The following is a 16,900-nucleotide window of genomic DNA, read 5'->3' as shown; positions in this document are numbered from 1 at the left end:
CGCCCCGCTTCCCCCCACCCCCCCACATCGCCGTGTCCTGCGGATACCTCTTTCATGCAGCCCGGGCGGCATTTACACACTACTCTACTCTACTGTTCACTTGAGATGCTGTGCACGCCCTACCTATATCGTTCAATGAACGAACAGAGGGGTTGCAGAGTGCGCGCGCGGTATTGAACGAATTCCGTCTGTCCTGGCGAGGCGAGCTGTCGGTCATGTGGCGGGGGATTTCGAGGTCTTGGTTTCTGCGGTCATATGAGTGTTTAAAGGATGCTACTGGTTTGTTGGAAACCATTTGGTTACGAGGTTGGCTAGAGTTGTTGGATTGCGGCGTTGAGAGTGTCGTCATGGCTTCGTTCGTGGGTGATCTGTGGGCTTTTTGTAAAGAGCTCTTTCTTGCTCGACCGTACTTGAAGCTCGCGTAGGATTTGGGCACCGTCTACTCCGTACCCGGAATTCGATTCTCAAAGTTCCTTAAAGTGATCCAAGAAACGACAGCCCTGCCAAGACATGCACATTGATCTCTTTCAGCTGCCGGAGACTCTCTCAATCACACTTTTACACCTCTCCAACAGATGAGTCCGGAGGACGCTCCGAACGCCCTGGCCCTCGACTTCGAATCCCTCCAACGTCTCCTGGATCCTTCCAGCCTCCCTCGCTACAACCTTCCTCGCCCAAAGAACCTGTTCGCTTCTCTCCAAAGCAAACGTTCCGAACCTTAATTGTACAGTCGTTGTGTGTGCGGTCGTCCTCTCGTCTTCGTCGTCCTCATGCTCTCCAATTCTCTCGTCACCATGCTCCTCCGACCCCTTTGTCCTTTCGCAATCTAAGCTCGCACAGAAGATCTCCAACGCAGCTTGATATGAGGCCAAAATGCGGTCGAGTAAGCCGCACGCGATGGTTGCACAACTACTTACGCTGTCGTGGGAAACCGGTCTGAAAGGGTTTGAGCACTGCAGACTTGTGAGGCAATTTTCCGCCGCTGTTCGATTGGCACAGAGGACGACGTCGAGTTTGGGGCTGCAACTAGCCGCATGAGCGTTCATACGTTGCATAGCTTCGAAAAGCTGAGTGAAGCAGTTGCATGATGTTCTTGCCAGCACACTCTCCGGGGAGTACGTGGAAGGAGCGGCTGAGTGATAGTGCCGGAGGTTTTGCGTATTGCTAGCTCGGGGCTGGTTGGTGGGAGGCAGCACGGGATTTGTAGAAGCTGCGGTAGCGGGAGTAGCAGCGTCTGTCAAGTTTGGTGTGTTAGTCGTGGTAGATGTACCATTGATGCTGCTGGGCCACGAATTCGGATTTTGAGGCACTCCTACTGAGCCCTGCGGTAGATACTGCCAGAAGAATGGGTTCGGCTCAGCATTTGCACCAATGCTGTAAACTTGCTGATCAAAAGCACACGGCGGAATTATTGCTGCTGGATATATGTCTTGGTTAAAGGCAGCCTGTGTGCCATATAGGTCGTGTGACAACGAAGACTCGCTAGGTGGTGATGGCCGCGAGATCTGAGATTCTTCCACGTGATTGCGATTACTCTTCTTGTGGTAGATACGCGGCACAACCGGACTGTACTTGCAGGCGAGCTCTCCCGCCGAGTTGTCACACCGTTGACAGCCGAAGTCCGTTTTTATGCATTTGATCTTTGCAGAATGGCATGCGTCGCACGAAGCGCGGAGTTTCGGCGGCATGATGCAGAGGTTGGGGTTACATTGTGAAATTGCAACCTTTTGGCAAAACTCGGCGGCCAAGACATGGTTTTGAAGGAGGGGCAGGGAATGGGGAATGAGGGGCAGGAAAGGAAGGGCATGGGAAGGGAGGTAGAGGGAAGGGAAGGGAAAACGGGATGAGCCTTGGCGGGGAGAGGGACTCGTTTATTCTCCCAGTCAGGCAGCTGCTTGCAGGTTTCACCAGGCGGGATTAAGGCATCGAGTGTATGTACTTGTACACACCATCAAGCCAAAGTCCAAGCTGAAGGATTCGAGATGGGCGGAATGGTGGTGTGCGGTCGCATCGGATCCGTGTGGGCTTGCATTAGAGCTGGTCGGATGCGAAAAGGGAAGATGCGATTGGGTTAAAATGACCTTATCAACCGCTTTTTCAACATACCTGACCTTGCTTGCAGATGCATAGAGTAGTTGATGCCAGAGGATGAAAGTATTAAAAGAAAAGGACAAAGTGTTGCGAGTATGTATTCGGGCCATCCCTTATACCCTTCGCCAATCTTTCATGGTGCGAATCAAAACGAGGCGCTTAAACCTCCATACCTTGCAATTACCCTGCACTTTACTTAGACCGCCGTCGAAAGTTGTTGCTTTCTGTGATAACTTGAGGCAATCAGCTCACTTGATATTTATGTGGATTTGAACATAAAGTAGCCCTAATTATTACCTTATCCCGCTTACTTAACAAGGATGAACCTTATAACCTTACTTCAAAGTAAGGTACGATCTTATCGGAATACCCACCGACAAAAGTGATTCCGTGACACTAAGCCAAGATAAGACTAGCGGGCCAGGGGAATTCATGCCCTTGTCCAATATTTGCCTCGCTCTTGCAGCAGAAAACAGTTTGGCCCCAAACCCATCTAAGCCATTGCGTAAGGCTCCTTCCCAATGTGTTCAGCTTGCATCTGGCGCACTTACTAACAAAGAGACGCACTTTCTTGGAGCATGCAGAAGTGTGCATGCAATCATTTTCAGTAAGCAGCATGCATCATCATTGTCAACCCCAAGCGTCTGCTCTGGATTTGGGTCTATCGCTTACCCTCGTCGCTGGTTTGGTCGAAGAATCCCTTCGACCGGCTCGGTATTGGAAGGAAGTCAACTTTCACCGCGTCTTTGATCAGCTTGCCTACAAAAGTAACCTCGTTCAACCACGGCAGCACATATCGTGCCACAAATTTCTTTGTATAACCATCCCATGTCACTAGTCTTGTCATGAGGTGGACAGAGCCAGCGAATTTCCGCACGCGTGCCTCTCTCGTTCTCTGATACGTTTCGAAGATAGACTGAATGGTCTTGCTGTTGGCACTCGTGTCAGAACAGAGACGCAGGTGGCGATCCAAAGAATTGGCTAAAGCAGCCACACTTTCAATTGCACAATTACCTCCATGTGCTCCGATGGGTGACATCTACAGTACCCAAGTCAGTCCAAGTATCGCCGACTTCAGCTTTCAATACGACCTACCTTGTGTGCAGAGTCACCCACCAGCACGATGCGATTGAAGAACCAGTGCTCAAAAACGCCGTCCTCAAGGGATGTCAAATAGCCCCGAGTGCGCTTCATCCAGATCTCTCCAAATAGGACATGTGCCGTGACTGGTCGATCGGCAATCTTGGCTGCTTCCTTTTCGGCATCCTCTTTGGTGAAATGAGATCTTTGCGGCCAATGCGATACGTTGGCTTCTTTAATGCAAACGAAGAATAGTGTTTGACCAGGCTGGCTCACGATCACCATGTAGACTCCTTGATTCTGTATCATATTGGATTCATTTGCGCCAATGCCGGCAATGGCCGGAGCTGCTCCAACCAGACAGCGGTAAGAGGAAGTAAGAGCTACCCAGCCAGGTGAGTAGCGATTCATTGTATCAAAATTCTTTGGCTACTGACATCTTTTCTCTCTGGCACTTATCAAACCCGGCGACAGCTTGTTGGCCTTTTCCCACATGATCTGGCGTACGACACTATGAACACCATCGCAGCCGGCAACAATGTCTCCTTGGCAACTTCCATTTTCGAAAACAACTCGGACGCCGTTACAGTCTTCGATAATGTCTGTTACTCGCTTGCCAGTCCAAAGTTTCGACTTGTCTGGAAGATTCTCGTACAGAATCTGATGGTACCGATATCTTTCGAGGATTCGGAAATCATATCCGTACCTGGTCTAGAGTTATGGCTTCAATATCAAGTGATATGAGTATGCACTTACACGGAGGCGATCTTGCTAGATAAGCTGCTCGTGATAAACGCTGAGCCATTGGGCTTGCGGATGTAGTTGAGCCCCATGGGGGCGCCGCTCTTCTCTACACTTTCCCAAATACCTGCCTGGTCTAAAATCCTCGCAGCGTTCGGCCAACAGCCAAAGCTTCCACCGGCTGGATGAACCACATTCTTGTGTGCTTCTAGGATGACGAAGTCTATGCTGGCTTGGGTAAGGAGATGAGCCAGCAGGAGACCGGAAAGGCCAGCTCCCACAATGACGACCTTGAATGGCCTGAGCTTAGTTTCCTCCATGCTTCAAATTTTATATAGTGCGATCTTGACTCTGCATCTTTCAGGTTGAAAGTGACTGGCAACTAACGGTCCCGACGGAATATGATGAGATGCTGATGGCGCAAGAAATCAGAACCAATGCAACAAATGGTCGCTCTCTTTGGTTGCTGCCCCCTCCTCGGCCGGAGCGCTCGAAGCGTCACGTACGGAGCTGAGGAAACGATTCCTTCCTCGGGCATCTATTTCTTCTTCGGGTATCTGAGTATGCACCCTGCGTTGCTGGAAGTTTGTCAACCGGCCGTCTTTGCTGATGATATGATACCGCTCGTACATTCCATTATAAGGTGTTACGCAGGTCAAGAAGTGCCGACTATCCAATGATTCCATCCCTGATCCTGCACTTACGCAGGGCTCATAGTGGAGCTGACTGCATCGGACCGAAAATTTTGCTGGAAGCTCGCATCGGCGTTTTAATATAGCACATGTTTCTTGGTCTAGTGTGGTGCTAGATTCCTTAAATCCCGTAACTAGGGTCTAGAGTTTGCAAGACGCTACAAGGTGCATGCATGCTTGTATCACGCATTATGCAGTTCCATGTCGTGCAATCTACGAGTAAACGTAAGTGTCGTCACGCAACGAATGCTCGGAGTTTCAAACTTCAAGGCGTGTGACCTCTTTTCTTCTCGGCTTGATATTTTTTCAATATGTCTGACTCTCCTTTGCATAACGAGAAGACCGTGGAGCGGTCTCCGAACGATACCCAGTCAGACGCGGGAAAGCAGTCTTTGAACGACGTTGATCCCAATGCTGGAGAGAGCTCACCACGCAATCTTCATGGCGTAAAGGTAACTCGGCCACACATGAGCGGAACCATGTTAGATCACAGCAATGTCACTTACGATCACCAGTGGCTGATGACTATAACGGCAATCCTGTCGACAACACTGCTGTTCAGTTTGGACACGACAATCGTACGACAAGACCAGCCACGTTGTATAGCTTTATGCTAACAAACGGCCGCACAAGGTTGCCAACGTTCAACCTAGCATCATTAAGGAGTTTGGCGAAGTCTCCAAGCTATCATGGCTGGGGACAGCCTTCGCGCTGGGCTCGGCAAGCACCATCCTACCCTGGTACGCTAGTCCTGTTCTCAAGCAGAACGGAGCTGAACTACCATAGGAGCAAAGCATATGGGGTCCTGAACGTCAAATGGCTGTACATATCGCACGTCATCGTCTTCGAAACCGGGAGCGCGTTATGCGGCGGAGCACCAGATATGAACGCTCTGATAGTGGGTAGAGCAATCGCGTGAGTAGAATTACCTTCAAATCGGCCGTTCTTAGTTGACCCACAATGCCAACAACAGTGGTTTTGGCGTATGTGTCAAAGATTCGCGACTTCAGATGAAAGTGTGACTGAGAACAGTAGGCGAGCGGGATGTACGTTGGTTGCTTGACATACGTGTCCATTTTGACGACCGTTCAAGAAAGACCGATCTATATGGGACTGATAGGATTGGTGTGGTAGGTGGCTAGCCTTTAGTGAAATTTGCTATACTTATAAGATTACAGGGGACTCGGAACAATTCTAGGTCCAGTTGTGAGTCAACAACATCGCCAAGACGCGGCAAGAGACTGAGGAGTGATAGATTGGTGGAGCCTTCATCGACAGCAATGCGACGTGGCGATGGGTAATTCCAGCGAGATCATTTGCTCGTTCCACATCAAGTAACGTCGACTAGGCGTTCTACATCAACCTCGTTGTTGGCGCTGTTTTTGCTCCCGTCTATCTGTTCCTCTTACCAAGCCTCGATCTTCAAAAAGATGTTCCGTTACGGCAGCGACTGGTCCGGAACTTCGATTGGCTCGGCAACCTCTTTTTTATTGGAGGCATATGTTGTTTCACCCTCGCCATAACCTTCGGTGGCAGCCTCTTCTCCTGGAGCTCCGCTAGCGAGATTGCACTCTGGGTCGTGGCAGGAGTGTTGTTCCTTGTCTTTTGTCTGACCCAGGCCTTTCATCCCTTGGTCAACGCACAACACAAGCTTTATCCTACCATATTCCTCCGACGACCCGTGATGGTGATGCTGCAACTTGCGGTTTTCATGTCCTCTGTGAGCTTGCTAGTAAGTCATACTTTCCATCCTTGAACGCTCAGCCCACGCTAAAAACAAGTCTAGATCCCAGTATACTACATACCGCTCTTCTACCAATTCGCTAAGGTAAGCTTCTGCCTTCACCATTCTACAGCCAAGACACTAAAACCACCCAGGGTTCCTCAGCACTCGGCTCCGCGGTTCATCTCCTCCCCTTCGTTATTATGGTTGTGATATTCGTCATCATAAATGGGTCTTTGATGGCGAAGCTTGGCTACTACATGCCATGGTATCTATTCGGCGGCGCACTCGTGCTCATCGGCTCTGCTCTGATGTGTAATCTTACTCCCGTCTTCGCTTTTCTGAGTACTCGATCCCCCAGCTGACCGAGCAATCCAGACACCGTCACTGCAACAACCTTGACCTCCGCCGTCTACGGGTACACGGTCCTAATCGGGGCGGGCGCGGGATCCTTCTTGCAAGCCGGATTCAGCGTGACTCAGGCGCTGTTGGAACCAGAGGAGATTACCGACGCGGTGGGATTCATGAGCTTTGGTACAGATCCCTTCTTTCCTTCGTCCATGGAAAAAGAAGGAATTAACACAGAGCCGTTTAGGACAATCGATTGGCATAGTAATCTCCCTCGCCATCGCAGGCGCAATATTCCAAAACCGCGCTGTCAGTAACGTGGTCTCGATCCTCCCCGGCGTCGACATCTCCGGTCTACGCTCCGCAATCACCGGTACCGATAGCGCGTACTTTGCCAGTCTCAGTCCTGCGGAAAGGGGAAGCGTTACGGAAGGGATAGTGAAGGCGTTGGGTGACGTTTATGTCGTCGTCATCGTTGCGGGGGCTACAGTGATTTTACTGGCCGTTTTTCTGCCGAAGACTAAGCTCTTTACGAGTGGCTGATGTTATGAAAAGGTCTTTGATTAATGACAGGGTTGAGGTGAATGGCATATGGGTTGTCCGGGATGAGTGTCAAGTAGATGGCAGGGCGCATGCTCGCCGTAGGAAAAGAGATTGCCCAGGCAAGGCACACAACTCACGGATCCAAGGGGGACGTGGACCTTTGGGCTTAGAGCTTACGTGCACATCTGTGATTGGACCAGTAGTAAGAGTATGTAGCAGAAAGTTATGCATATGGGGAAATCCAAAGTTTCTAAGTCCCACTGCGGCATGTTTGCCGGTTGCACTGTGGGACTCGGAAATTTTCGATTCTCTCCTTAGTAGGACTTGGAAATTTCAAGGTTTTCGCCCGCAGAATTCTCCCTATATGCATGACTTCTGCTACATACTCTCCCTTACCACTTGCTCTCAGGGCCTGAAGACTCAAAGCCTGGTATCCCCACCTAGGTCGCAGCAGCCCCTCCAAGCTTCACCTTCAACCTTTGCGCCGCCACCTTGCTCAACTCCCTGATCGTGCCCAAGCCCATGATCTCCAGGACGCTGATCTCCAGCCCGAACGCCCGCTTCCACCACCGGCGCAGCTCGATCGCCATGAGCGAATCCACCCCGACGGCCCCGAGCGTCATCCCGACGTCCACGTCCCCCGCGTCCCGGAGCACGAGGCCGAACACCTTGAGGCCGATCTCCCGCGCCAGCAGGCCCTCGCCCTCGGCCCCGGCGGCCAGCAGGTCCGGGTCATCGGCGCAGCGCAGCAGGAACCGCGTGAGCCGGTTGTCGTCGCCGCCGCCGGCGTGGTCGACCGTGTTGGCGTTCCGGATGTTGTGGTAGAGGCCCATGCGGCGGTCGCGGCGCCAGTGGGTGCGGTTGGCCGGGTCGTCCGGGTGCAGGTCCGAGCGGAGCCCCATGACGATCTGGCCCTTGTTCTCCCACGCGGACACCGCGGTGGCGGTGGGCGATCTCCCGCGCGCGGTGGTGCCGGCTGGGGGCTGCGAGTTGAGGAGGGAGAGGTGCAGGTAGTCGAGGAGGGCTTGCTCCCGGAGGAAGTGGTGGCCTTGGGCCTTCAGGCTCTTGCGCGTGGCGGGGTTCGCGGCCACGAAGCCGACGTCGTCGATGGGGCAGATGTTGAGCACGGAGGCGGGCAGGCCGAGGCTGTGCCGGTACTGGCAGAAGGCTTCGAGGAAGGTGTTGGCGGCGTTGTAGTTGCCTTGGCCCGGTTGGTTGACGATTGTGACCGTGGAGCTGGACATGAAGAAGAAATCGAGAGGTTGGTCCGCGAGGGCGTTGTGGAGGTTCCAGGTGCCGTCTACTTTGGGCAAGCTTGCTGTCACCCATTCTTCGTGGCTCATGTTGACGATGGGTTTGTCCTGGGCTTGGGTTAGTGGGGCTACTCTTCGGTTGTCGGAAGACAGGTGACATACCCTTAGAACCATCGCGAGCTGTATGACACCTTTGATAGGGCCGGGTGCTGACGATATGGCTGCTACCACGTCTTCCATATTCTGAGTCATACCAGCAACGGCAGCAACGACGCATCCCATACTCTCGAGCTCCTTGAGGAAAGTCTGGTCGCTTTCGTTGAGGCCTGCAGTGCGAGAAAGGAATATGAGACTCCGAGCGCCATGCTCAACCATCCAAGTCGCAATTGATCTACCAAGTCCTCCCAGACCTCCCGCTAGAAAGTACGAACCCTTGGGGTCCAGCGTAAGAGTACTGGCAGATCGAACGCTTGATATTATGGAGTTGTCCTGTGGCATTCTCAAGATCACTTTGCCAATGTGATCCCCGTTTTGCAGAACTCTGAACGCCTCCGTGGCATCTCCAGCCTCATACGTGAGAAAGGGTCTGATTGGAGTCACATGGCCCTGTTGGTACAGCTTCAAGGTTTCCTTCAAAACTCTGGAGTGGGATATCAGCATTGCAACACCATGTCATCAAGATGTCTTGACGGCGGTTGGCTTACCCTGCCATCCGCTCGGGCCTATCCCGAATGAGATGCGCAATGTCCACACAACAATAAGAACGATTTGCCCCGAAGATGTCCATCTCGAGCTTGCCGAAGCCCAAAATGTCCCGTTTTCCAAGTTCTATAAGCTTGCCGAATTCGGCTACGCATTTCCATGATGCATGGAGGAGTTCGCCTGAAAGCGAATTAAGAACGAGGTCCACCCCTCTACCTTCTGTCTCACGCATCAAATCTGGAAGGAACGAGTGATCTCGTGAGTTAAAAATGTGATTTCTGGGAAGCTGGAGGTTGTCCATCAAATGCTTGACCTTTTCATCGTTGCCCACAGTTGCGTAAACCTTATTGTGTGAGATGGTAGTCGTTCGTAGATCAAAGGAACCTCATACCTCAGCGTCCATCATTTTACAGATCTGTAAAGCAGCGTGTCCAACTCCACCAGCGGCTGAATGGATCAAAACAGTCTGGAAAGCCTAATCAGTAGGAGCTTACCAGCGTTTGTACAAGTTGAGATACGTTGTTCTCAAGGCTGGGCTTGGTTTGAGTGAGAGCAGGGGAACACTTACCTGTCCTTTCATCATCCCACCGACATTGAGCAAGGAGTATATCGCTGTTGCAAAGCAACAAGGCATGGTTGCGGCATCTTCGAAAGTCAAGTCGTCCGGCAGCTTGACAGCGAGCGAACAGGGAAGAACCAGCCTATCTGTGATGCAGCCGTGAGGCGCAAGCGCAAAGATTCTGTCGCCCACGGCAACGTTGCGAACATTGGATCCAACTCTCCGGATCACGCCAGTAGTATCAATACCGAGGGGAAACCCCTCGAGGCCGTAACCCGAAATCCCCATGGCGAGTAGCACGTCCTGAAGCATTACTGAGTAGACCATGATAGCAAGGGAAAGGTTGACTCACCCTAAAGTTCAATCCAACAGCCGCGGTTTGGATCTCGACTTCACCTTTTCCCAGTCCCACCGGCGTAGCTTTCTCAGACCATTGGAAAGTCTGCATCAGACCAGGCTTCATGATCTCAAGGGTCATTGCACAGTCTGTAGCTGTGAGGCTACTTTTCTGGCCTAGCTCTTTCTGAAGGGAGAACGGATGATATCTTCCAACCTTGATGACGCCGTCATCGACTGCATACTCCGGGTCCGGCGCGAGTGTACCATCGTCTTTTCTACTTGTGATCTTTCCAAAAACCTGCATGACCTTTTTTCCAAACTCCTTTTCTCTTGGATCGATCTCAAGCGTCACGAAAGACAGAGCTAACTCTGAACGAATTGTCCGTGCAACGCCAACTGTTTGCGCTGAGCGAGGGTCATCGCAAAGAATTTGGGAGGGCCTAGTTAGCCAGAGAATCGTTCGATGATGCTGTTCAGAAAGTAAGTCTTGGAAGGCTCTGAACTTATTCTCTGAAATATTCTCGAAGAAACACGACTCTAAGTCGATTGTAGTGATGATGCATTCCCCTTGTGGGGGGCGATCACCAAATTTAGAAAGCAAATAGTCTATTCCTAATAATTCAATCTCCGCAACAAGGTTTTTGGTGATCTCATTGGTTTCTTGGTCACAAAGGATTGTGATCGTCCTCCTGCTAGAGCCACCATCAAGCTCAGCGAGCGGCTGAGAGACGATAGCAGCACAGTACTGGTAGGGTTGTTCAGCATCGAAGACGGCCGTATCGACGCCAGTGAAATTTGCAGCTTTGAGCTCCTGGTCCCAACGATCTACCGAGACATATGGCTCGTCTGGCCGGCCGTCCGCCTCACCCAGCCACCAACCAGAGAAATTGCCGAAAATGTAGTTGGGAGCTCGAACCAGGGCAGAAAGCTCTGTGAGCACTAGATGACCATGTGGTCGCAAGAGAGGCCTAAGGTTGCATAAGGTCTCGTGCAGGGATGGGGTTGCGTGAACGACATTGGGGGCGAGAATGAGGTCGTAAGATGCAACTTCAAAGCCTTGCTCAATAGGATTTCGTGATATGTCGAAAACCCTATAGTCCATGTTTGACGCATGGGAAAACCTTTCTTTTGCCTGTGGAAAGAATCCAGCAGAGACGTCTGTAAACGAGTAGAGTGAGTATAGAGGGTATCCGTCTTTGTCTACAAGATCCTCAAGAATGGAGACGGTCGTCCCGCCGGTCCCAGCGCCGACTTCTAGCACCCGAAGATTTGGCTTCGTGTGCGAAAGCATTCGAACGAACTCACCATGTCCGAAGCTGACGACGTTGTAGATCTTGGTTAGGACGTCTCCTTGCATGAGAGTGTCAAGCGTATCTGCTGTTCCAGTGAAGAGTGCTTCGATATTGTCACTGATGCGCTTTATGCCTGTGGCGACGGCAGCCTTAGAGCCCATAGAAGACAATTGCTTCAGGCGTTCTTCTATGAGATCTCGCCGCACTGAAGGGTTTAGATTGACGAGCTGCTTGCAGTTTCTGACCACTGGGTGTAAGCCATTTTGGGCGCGGCCTACTTCCTTGTGGAGCCAGTCTCGGTACTTTCGGAAGTGCCATTGGTCTGTCTCTAGCAATCGGAGACGCTCTGCCGATTCCACCATGCAGAGCAACGTCATTTCTTCTTGAAGCATCGTCTCTTCAATTTTCGACTCTGGAGGCTTGAATAGGGATGCTACGTCAAAGAAGTCAAAGTCGGGGGCCCATTCCAAACGAGCAGCTGCGTGTCGATCCCATGCTGAGTCGAGATCTTCCTCATTGTCCATCGGAGTCAAGTACACGCCGCGAAGGCGGAGACAAGTCCGGCCCCCTGATACACAATCTATCCCCGGGGCTTCCGATGCGGTCAAATTCCCTGCTTTGGCCATCATCGTCGATGCGCTCCGAGCTACCTCGATCTCTTCGATTCTGGTAGGCACAGCCACATGCCCAAAATTGCGGCCTATGCCTTTTGACATCGCAACGAGGAGTAACTGCAAGCAAGCGTCTATTGCAGTTGGATGGAACACATAGGGTGCTTCTTGGTAAGGATTTTCAATCTCCCCAACGCTCAGGTTCTCGGTTGTCGAAGATGTGATCTTTGTGAGCCCAGAAAATTCAGGTCCATAATTGAACCCAATTTGCGTCATGGCTGCATACCATCTGGAAGGATTTACTTCGCGGGGATAAATATGAAAATTTTCACAGCGCGCAAGATCCGCCTGACGAGGCTTGACTTGACCTTCGCAATTCCTCATCCACGTCGAGCCGGAATTCGATGAAATGGTAAAATCGAACCAGTCCGAGTCCATTGAATCGGTCAGTCTATGAGGCCGGAGGACTGTAATCATCTCCACCGATTTGGAATCTGTGAGCACTAGGGCGGAGTGAACAACAACATGTCTCAGGCTGTAGCCGTTATTAATCCCAGATACCTGTCTAATACACTCACCAGCCATGGCAGCATAACCGGCGAACGGGAAAACTACATCTCCTCGGATTTTATGGTCGTAGAGCCACGGCTCGTCCTCAAGTGATAGGACGTTTCTCCATGAAGGTTCAAATATTGTGCTTTCTCCCACACGTAAGCCGAGAAGGCCATGGTATCCGTATTCTCGAAACCTCCAGTCCTTGGAAAGCCGACTTTCGTACCAGTACGATGCGCTATGGTCCCATGGGTAGGATGGAAGGTTAGGGAGCACACTTCCGCCTCGTGTCAAAGGCTCAAAGCTGAAAGGAATCCCTTGCTGATAGAGTTGACCCCAAGCGGATAGCAAAGTTTCCGCACAATCTTTGTTTCGAATCATCGTTGGAATGTAGGGGCAATCTAACCCAACTTCAGAGCATATCTGCCGAAGTGGACCAGCAAGAGTTGAGTGAGGCCCAATTTCAAGGAACACGTTATTGCGCTGACGCTGCAGCATTCTACGCACCGCCGAATCAAATCGGACTAGAGAGGTAAGATTTTTCTGCCAATATTCGGGATTCACTGCCTCGGAATCTTCAATTACTTCGCCTGTTGCGCTCGAGAAGAACAGGGTGTCAAGATGTCGGCTTGTGGAAAATTCTTCGGTGTGGAGTGATGAATCATGTCTTCTGGCTAGTTCTTCTTCCACGAGACGGCGGTATTCCTTACCCAAGGACACCATGTGATCTATGAGGCTAAGATCAGCAATAAAAGGCAGAGGATAGCCGGTGCCGGTCACGTACGAGAATGGTATGCCATGTCTACCTTCAGTACCCGAGCCAGCACATCGGGCTTGCTTTCCTTGATTGCTGCTACCACCTTATCAAGCTGTCCTACGTCCCCAGACAGAGTTATGCTCTTAGGACTGTTCTCACAGGCGATTACAACGCCTTCTTTCAGAAATTTTGACGCTGCGTCCGCACCAAGGCCGACTGCTGCCATGCTTCCAGCTGATGGTTTCTTAGCGACATAGCCTCTGTAATAAGAGATGATTACAGCTTCGCGGAACGAGATAGCACGAGCTGCGTAGGCCGCAGCTATTTCACCGCTGGAATGGCCAACAACAGCCACTGGCTGAATGCCAGATCTGCGAAATACATTGACAAGAGCTATCTGAATCGCGGTACACAGGGGCTGCGCCATCTCAGCACGGTGAATCTGGCTTGTTTTGGTCTTGAAAAGTTCGTCTGCAACAATTGGTGAGCATCCAATAACGAACAAAAGAGGACGAGGAGTGTGGCAAGTAGGACCATGGCCTAAGTAAAGTACGCGATATCTGGAAGGGACAGTTCTAACCTTTGATGCTCCATGCTGGTGGATACTGTAAACTCTGTAGTATGCTATCCATCGCTCCAATATCACTTCGGAATTCGGAATTTTTGAGTACAAGTTCTCTTCCCATCGTAGGCCACTGGGCGCCTTGACCGCTAAAAGTCATCACAAGGTCTGGCGTAACTATTGGAACCTTTGCTACCGCCGCGGCTTTTCCCATAGCTCTGTCATCGCCAACAGTGCAGAAAGTTCTATACACATGATGTTCTCGGCGTTGATTCAAGGTGTAAGCCATATCCAATACCCGGTCAAGATACATTTCAAGATATGTCGTGTTATTGAGGACTTGCCGACGCAGGGACTCCTGGGTATTTGCGGAAAAGACAAGTAACTGGGGAAGCTTGCTTGCTATGTCAATTTCGAATGCCTTGCGTGGAGTAGGAACATATGCATCAGATGATTCTAGGATTATCTATGACCGTGTGAGTGAGCTCATTGGCTTGCATTGATATGATAATATGAATCGCAAAATTACCTACATGTGCATTGCTTCCTCCTATTCCAAACGAATTTATACTCGCACGCTTACTACGATCTTGCGGCCAAGGTGTGGCTTTGGTCGGAACGACAAGACGGCTTTCTCTGAAATTAACTAGCGGAATTAGACGGGGTCATCCGAAAGCATCTAGAGGCTTACTTTTAGGGTTCGGGGTACTGAACTTGATATTTGGAGGGATAGTCCCATGTTGCAGGCAGAGTATGACTTTAATCAGGCTTGTTATACCTGATGCACCCTCTGAGTGGCCCACGTTGGGTTTCACCTATACTTCGTTAATAGACGTAGCACTCTTCGTGATCTTCCCACTTACCGAGCCAATGTGAACACCTTTCTCTCCAAATACTCTGCCAACAGCTGCAACCTCCAAAGGATCTCCCGTAGGTGTACCTGTTCCATGACACTTGAAAGTTCTGTTAAATGTCTCGTAACGTCATGAAGAATTAGGCTTGGCTGGAATTCTTACCTCGACGTAGCCAGTCTCCGAGGGTATCAGACCAGAATCGGAATATACTTTTCGGATCAGAGCTTCGTGGGCCTCACTACTAGGGGTCATTAAGCCTTGGCTTTTGCCATCGCTATTCGTTCCAGTATTCCGAATGATAGCCCTAATCGGGTTGTTGTCCCGGAGGGCATCACTTAGCTTTTTAATGTAGATCGCATTTATTGCTTCTGCGCGCGCAAAGCCATCCGCCGCTGCATCAAACGTTTTACACGAGCCTTCCGGAGACAGAATCCCTTCCTGAGTCATTGCCGCTGTTGTTGCCGGCCCCATGATGAGACTTGTCCCAGCAACAATCGCTCCATTGCAATCACCGCTATGCAATGCTCGACATGCCTCATGGAGAGCAACAAGCGAAGCTGAGCAACCTGTCTTGATGACCATGCTGGCTAGATGTCAGTGTACGCTGGCGCAATGTTAAAAGATGTCGATCCCATCAACGCACCTAGGACCTCGAAGATCGTACTCATACGAGACACGATTGGAAATCATAAGGTCGCCGTGGCCGGTCAAGATATAGCCTCCGGAGTGCTGAGTCTCTCTCGCACTCATTTGTAGCCAGTCTTCGCCAAATGTCCCGACGTAGCATCCAACCATCTTACCTCTATAGTCGATCTCACCAGCGCTTTCCAGGCACTCCTTTGTCACCTCCAGAAGCTGTCGTTGTTGTGGGTCCGACTTTTCCAGCTCATTTTTGCTCATGCTGAAGAAAGATGTATCCAGAGACGTTAGATCGTCGTCCAGGAAATATCCCTTCTGAGTCTTGATGGCGCCCTTTTTCCCCAAGGCACCATTGAAGCTGTCGATTTTGTATCGATCAGAGCGAATTGGACCCTGTGCATCTTTCCCATTGATTAACAAGTCCCAAAAGTCTTCAGCACTACGAACACCTCCAGGCAGACGAATTCCTAGACCGCAAATGGCAATGGGGTCAAGGGTCGATGTAGTAGCCTCGAGGTTGGGATGGACAGTACCAGGCTTGAAATCGCCATTACTAGGATGGTGCCGGCCTCTGAGGTAGGTGTGATCGTGACTTTTAGAGCTACCATTGGTAACTTGATGGCTATTGCCGTTGATCCGAGGTCCTGTATCATCAGCCATGCTGGATGTCACTTAGCGCCTTTCGAGCGCATTCCGTCTCTCGCGTTGGGTCGATATAACACAAAAACTCACGACAAAAGCCAATAACAATGATCTAGATGGCCAAGATATAGGAATCAACACATCCTTACTGTTTGAAACTGGGCGCATGATGCAAGAGCACTGAAAGTCCCCACCACAAAATGCTTTGCTAACAAACGGATCAAGTCGGTTCTTTCAGCCGGACTCGGTAAGACGTTGCCAAGGCCTAGATCTCGCACGATGCTCGGGACAGGATGCACATGCTCGTCATGGATGCCGCTGTACACGAACGGTGGCCACTCCACTATGGGAGCTTCCGGGTCAAAAGCCGTCCCTAAGTAGGAACAAATACTGATGCCAACACTATACCCTCTATCTCCCGGGTCTTGCAAGTGCGAGTGCCTGCTCCAAATGCTCACGGTTCGACCTCAGGCAAAGTAAGCGTGACATCATCCCACTTCATCCCCCACTGTGAACAAAAAGCCATTCGAAACTCCACCGGACAACTGTCTTGCGGGAATGCTCCACGGTTGATAGGCTTTCTCTCAAAATCATTGGGTATGCCGTGCAGCGAGACACAATATGAGAGGAGTGTCCCTCACTGGAGGAAAAGATGGTATGATCAGATGAAAACGTCTGCCATTGGTCATGCTGCTGCAACGCTCCCTGCAACAATATCCATCTGGAATTAATTCTTAGCCAGATATTGATGCGCAGAATTTAGGAAGCCGTATACGGTATACCGAAGGCATGCGGTATATCTTGGTAAGCTTCTAGCGCACTGATTTTCAGATGGCCTCCTTCCGCAAGGAATGAATTTTCGGACCGAGAATTTCGCGCCGAGACTAACGTAGCATGTCACGCATGTCAACCAAGCGCCG

General features: G+C 50.9%; 4 protein-coding genes across 4 annotated transcripts; 1 reads left to right on the top strand and 3 right to left on the bottom strand.

Annotated features, from left to right (window-relative positions):
• Positions 1–527: 527 nt before the first annotated feature.
• On the bottom strand, positions 528–1,688 carry HO133_005949 (uncharacterized protein; the record flags this gene model as incomplete). Its single annotated transcript, XM_037296852.1, has 1 exon — positions 528–1,688. One exon carries the CDS (start codon positions 1,686–1,688, stop codon positions 528–530), a length of 1,161 nt encoding a protein of 386 aa, XP_037148033.1.
• A 1,064-nt stretch (positions 1,689–2,752) lies between these two features.
• On the bottom strand, positions 2,753–4,232 carry HO133_005948 (uncharacterized protein; the record flags this gene model as incomplete). Its single annotated transcript, XM_037296851.1, has 4 exons — positions 2,753–3,130; positions 3,187–3,554; positions 3,609–3,877; positions 3,928–4,232. 4 exons carry the CDS (start codon positions 4,230–4,232, stop codon positions 2,753–2,755), a joined length of 1,320 nt encoding a protein of 439 aa, XP_037148032.1.
• Positions 4,233–4,915: 683 nt separating this feature from the next.
• HO133_005947 (uncharacterized protein) lies at positions 4,916–7,218 on the top strand (the record flags this gene model as incomplete). Its single annotated transcript, XM_037296850.1, has 13 exons — positions 4,916–5,182; positions 5,238–5,344; positions 5,391–5,519; positions 5,578–5,587; positions 5,640–5,650; positions 5,698–5,734; positions 5,783–5,810; positions 5,860–5,891; positions 5,953–6,336; positions 6,391–6,432; positions 6,483–6,642; positions 6,706–6,842; positions 6,913–7,218. 13 exons carry the CDS (start codon positions 4,916–4,918, stop codon positions 7,216–7,218), a joined length of 1,650 nt encoding a protein of 549 aa, XP_037148031.1.
• A 440-nt stretch (positions 7,219–7,658) lies between these two features.
• HO133_005946 (uncharacterized protein) lies at positions 7,659–15,998 on the bottom strand (the record flags this gene model as incomplete). The annotated part of the gene is made up of 11 exons (XM_037296849.1): positions 7,659–9,111; positions 9,176–9,516; positions 9,742–10,035; positions 10,085–13,254; positions 13,311–13,754; positions 13,864–14,311; positions 14,379–14,491; positions 14,537–14,660; positions 14,709–14,798; positions 14,862–15,213; positions 15,343–15,998. 11 exons carry the CDS (start codon positions 15,996–15,998, stop codon positions 7,659–7,661), a joined length of 7,485 nt encoding a protein of 2,494 aa, XP_037148030.1.
• Between the last annotated feature and the right edge of the window lie 902 nt (positions 15,999–16,900).

The sequence above is a fragment of the Letharia lupina genome (genome assembly GCF_014066315.1).
Source record: "Letharia lupina isolate WasteWater1 chromosome Unknown contig_22, whole genome shotgun sequence".
Lineage (NCBI taxonomy): Eukaryota > Fungi > Ascomycota > Lecanoromycetes > Lecanorales > Parmeliaceae > Letharia > Letharia lupina.
Note: the sequence above shows the minus strand (reverse complement) of the source record. Positions and strands in the feature narration are given on the sequence as shown.